The sequence below is a fragment of the Cephus cinctus genome, unplaced genomic scaffold (genome assembly GCF_000341935.2).
Source record: "Cephus cinctus unplaced genomic scaffold, Ccin1 Ccin1_scaffold0566, whole genome shotgun sequence".
NCBI lineage: Eukaryota > Metazoa > Arthropoda > Insecta > Hymenoptera > Cephidae > Cephus > Cephus cinctus.
The window spans coordinates 1-3,706 of record NW_014333218.1 but is presented as its reverse complement, the minus strand read 5'-3'; the positions used below and the strand labels follow the sequence as shown (position 1 = coordinate 3,706).

The window sequence follows — 3,706 nt, the reverse complement described above, 5'->3', positions numbered from 1 at the left end:
TTTTAAAGTTAATTGAAGTAGGGGGCGGGTGGGTGGGTATTGTAGGTTAGGGTAGGGTATGGGTAAGAATTTGAGGTAAAAAATAAACTATTTGAAAATACCATGGACAGGTACACAGACACTTTTAACATGCATTCACACACAAAACACAAAAACTATTAAATGTGTAAAGTAATAGGAATAGGCCAGCTTCGTAATGTCCTTTCGACTCGGCGAGTGTTACGTGTGTCCCCTGGACATCCGTTAAGTGAAAGTCCTGTGGTGGAGGCACTTTATAATTAAAAAAAAATAATATAAAAAGAGTCCAGTCCTCGTTGCGAGCCACACCCATTTTTTTAACGCGATAAGTGGTGATTTTTGCAAAAGGGGGGAGGGTGGACGTGTCACGGAGCGAACGGGGAACAGAAAAGAAAAGAGGGTTGGCCGCTGGCGGGGCCGGAACTATTTTTGTCAAATATCGAGTGTCAAATTAAAAAGAAAAAAGGAGCGTCGCGTGAAATCGCCTATTTCTGACTTCCGTGAAGTTTTCTCCCCGGGCCGCGAGGATAGAGTGAAAAATCGTCGTCACGCCTTTTTATCTGTTTGTCTTTTATTTTTTACTTCATGGAATTGCGCGAAAATATCGTGGAAGTGGTGACGGAGTGTCGGTGGGGCGATGGGGGGTAAAGGACGGTGAAGGGCGTGGTCGCGCGTACGATTTTGAAAATTATTGCCGATACGATGAATGAAAAAGTTCGGCCTATTTCATGGATTAATGTGAGGACGGTTTGTGCGCGCGAGCTGGGTGGGTTTAGATATGGGGGTGAATGGTATTGAAAATAATTAAAAAAAAAAAACATGAAAAATTTATCCGAGCACGGCTCAGCCACGCTATCGATAGCTACGACCACTACTACCTAGATTAACGCTATTTTGCCGCTGATCTAATTGTTTACTGTCACGTGTTGCTGTAAACCTAAACTAATGATATGACATATATTTTATTTATATATTATTATCTAATCGAACTGTATTTATTGTAAATAGTCACGATGTTTGCTATGATATGATATATATATATACATATAATATATATGTATATATATCTGTAACTGGATGGAAACCTGCCTGAAGTCCTCCGCAACAACCCCCGCCAGAAGAGAAAATGAGAATTTGAAAGAGAGTGTAAGAATTCTGTGAAAGAGAGTAATACGTGTGACTGGGTGTATGCGTGCAAGAGAGTGAATGGAAGCGCGAGGGATGATGGTGGGAAGAATACAAAAAAAAATATGAAAAACTGTAACAGGACATCGGTGAAAACAAAAAGTAAAAAAAAAGTAACGCACGAGAGGGATGATGGTGTATCACGTAAGTGTCGTTACCACAATGTCAATAAACTCGTATGTACGTTGCACTGTGAGTTCGACCATTTTGAGGGGGAAAAAATATGTAAGATTAACATGGCAGAAAATATTCAGCGTAACTAATGGTGCAATGTGTAGAGAAAGAGTGGGAGAGATTGGGAGAGCATGTGAGAATTCTTATTTTTTTTTTTTTTCTAAAAAAAAACGTCTACCGATTATACAGACAGTCACGACCCAACCAGCATGTCCAATAACTTACAATATTACTACCATAAGTATAATATATTAAGTGTTTTCAGAAAATATATGATCTATATATGATAATAAAAAAGAGAAAAACTTATTCATGCTTCAATCCCTTTGATAGGTCTTGAACCTTCTTCTTATTCCAAAAGCCAGGAAGAGACCAACTACCTGAAGCAAGTATAATTAATGTTTATTTTAATAACATGAGTTAAGTTGAGAGATTGTCATTGGAGTTATTATTAATTAGCATTGGGAGATGTATATGAATATTTAACTCACAAGTCCTATCGATATCAAAAGTGCACTGACAGACACCGAATGAATATGAGATTTTAATAATATTATGGAATCCTTCAAACAACCAGATTGGTACGATACCTCTTGAGACATGTTTAAGCACTATAAAAGTTTGTACAGGCTGGTTATAAGTTATTATGGATTTGTTTGTTACACATAACAACAAAATGAATTTAAGTTACCTTTTCAATAGTTGACGAACAACAACTGTGAGGAATTTGCATCCGATACTTATCCCAATCTCTGAAAGACCAAATGCCGCAGCAACGCAACTAAAAGACAATAATGTACAAGACTCAACTGATTGTTGTAAACAATTTTAGTATGTCCTGACTTACATATTTTTGTGTGTTATCCCATGCTTCTGTAACCCAATCTAAAGAGTGATAGTTGACAATGGTACTGGTCATGTCGTTATGAATTTTTTGTGTGATTTTGTCAAAAAAAGAAAAACTCAATATGGCACAGATGAAAATAAATGTTAAGGACAACACGTGGCACAGTATATACTGGAAATTAAAATATAATTAGACTTTAGGTTAGCTCATTCATTTCATGACATTGAATACTGACGACCGTTATAAATTTCCTTCGTTTCTTTACAAACGCCATGATTCCTATAAACGATACGCTACAGGCGAAAAGACCAACCAACAATAAAATAGTTACAAACAGTCTTTGGCTGAATAATCGAGACATCAGTTTACTATCAGACAGCATCCATACTGAAGTGATGGTAGCAGTTATTCCTGCAAGCTGAAACAATATATGTGGTAACTGCTGCATGAAAAGGTATGTACAAGTGAGACATTGATTTACAAATGCAGATCCGTTCAGAATTAAGAAAGAGAATTTGAGAAATTTTTTTGGAAGTCTCTTGTAGGTAAACTTGCGCACTGGTAGTCCCAAAAAATGAACCCTTTTTTCATGAGCGGATTCCTCACTATCGGTCACATCCTCGTCGACACTTTCAGTCTCCGTGTCGTCTTCGTTAGTACTTTCGGCACGTCGCATAATGTTATGCAAAAAGAATTTACGCAAACTCATGAAAGCGTCTTTTTACCAAACATCTGTTTACTATAATTTTTGTCGACGGTTCACTGGGACAACTTCATTCTAGTACTTCAATATTTGCAGAATATTTTTGTATGGCATTTGTCATTTTGAATTAATGAACTGCCCATGAAATGAGCCACATATGTAGTTTAATCTTAACCGTGCAGCATCACAGGTCATACCAAGTAGCAGTTTCATTATGGCAATATTAACATTTCGTAAACAATAATGTAACAAGGTGTTTTAAAGAAGGCACCTCGTGTTCATCCAGATTTTTTATTTAAAAAACTCCATGTATGGAACTGTTTTATTTTTTGTAACTATTAGTTCGCAAGTTATGTTGGAAAATGGTATAGGTATTATTTTTAAATGGCATGATCTATAGGTCTTCTTAAATTCTTCAGTATGATATGCGTATTTTTACTTTTTGCAAGTAAACCCGTCTTCTAATTAGCGTTACAGCGATACATAGCTTCTCCATTTCACTCCTCTTTCCTTGCTCCTTAGTACTTCAATCCAATAATTCCTAAGATACTTAAATGCTCATGCACTACAAGTATTTTCTAATACTAAAGCCATATAAATATAAAATAGAGGCTAAATCAAAATCTCGCAGAATATAAGTTTAGAACATACGTTTGGAATATTAAAATAATTAATTAAATCAATAAAGTAAAATATTAGCACATAGAAATCAGAAATTCTGGCCAAGCACATTTAGAAATACTGGAAGTTGCCCAAAATTGTGTGCGCGCACGTTCGTC

The 3,706-nt window shown here is 36.2% G+C and overlaps 1 protein-coding gene across 3 annotated transcripts; it reads right to left on the bottom strand.

Moving 5' to 3' along the window:
- Positions 1–1,461: 1,461 nt before the first annotated feature.
- On the bottom strand, positions 1,462–3,572 carry LOC107268612 (CD63 antigen). Of its 3 annotated transcripts, none has more exons than XM_025085884.1 (6): positions 2,706–3,572; positions 2,460–2,642; positions 2,225–2,395; positions 2,069–2,158; positions 1,869–1,988; positions 1,462–1,757 (listed from the first exon to the last, which is right to left on the bottom strand). In XM_025085884.1, exons 1-6 carry the CDS (start codon positions 2,931–2,933, stop codon positions 1,695–1,697), a joined length of 855 nt encoding a protein of 284 aa, XP_024941652.1. In that variant the 5' UTR covers positions 2,934–3,572; the 3' UTR covers positions 1,462–1,694. The 3 variants fall into 3 exon arrangements, with proteins under 3 accessions (XP_024941652.1, XP_024941653.1, XP_024941654.1); XM_025085885.1 differs by having other exon boundaries at positions 2,784–3,572; XM_025085886.1 differs by lacking the exon at positions 1,869–1,988.
- Between the last annotated feature and the right edge of the window lie 134 nt (positions 3,573–3,706).

Bases quoted from the DNA above. Each gene is read 5' to 3' on its own strand.
- LOC107268612 (XM_025085884.1), bottom strand. From the start codon at position 2,933: ATGAGTTTGCGTAAATTCTTTTTGCATAACATTATGCGACGTGCCGAA. The intron at 2,643-2,705 runs GTAAATCAATGT...ATATTGTTTCAG, and splicing joins TTCTGAACGGATCTGCATTT to CTTGCAGGAATAACTGCTAC. The intron at 1,989-2,068 runs GTAACTTAAATT...AAACTTTTATAG, and splicing joins GTTCGTCAACTATTGAAAAG to TGCTTAAACATGTCTCAAGA.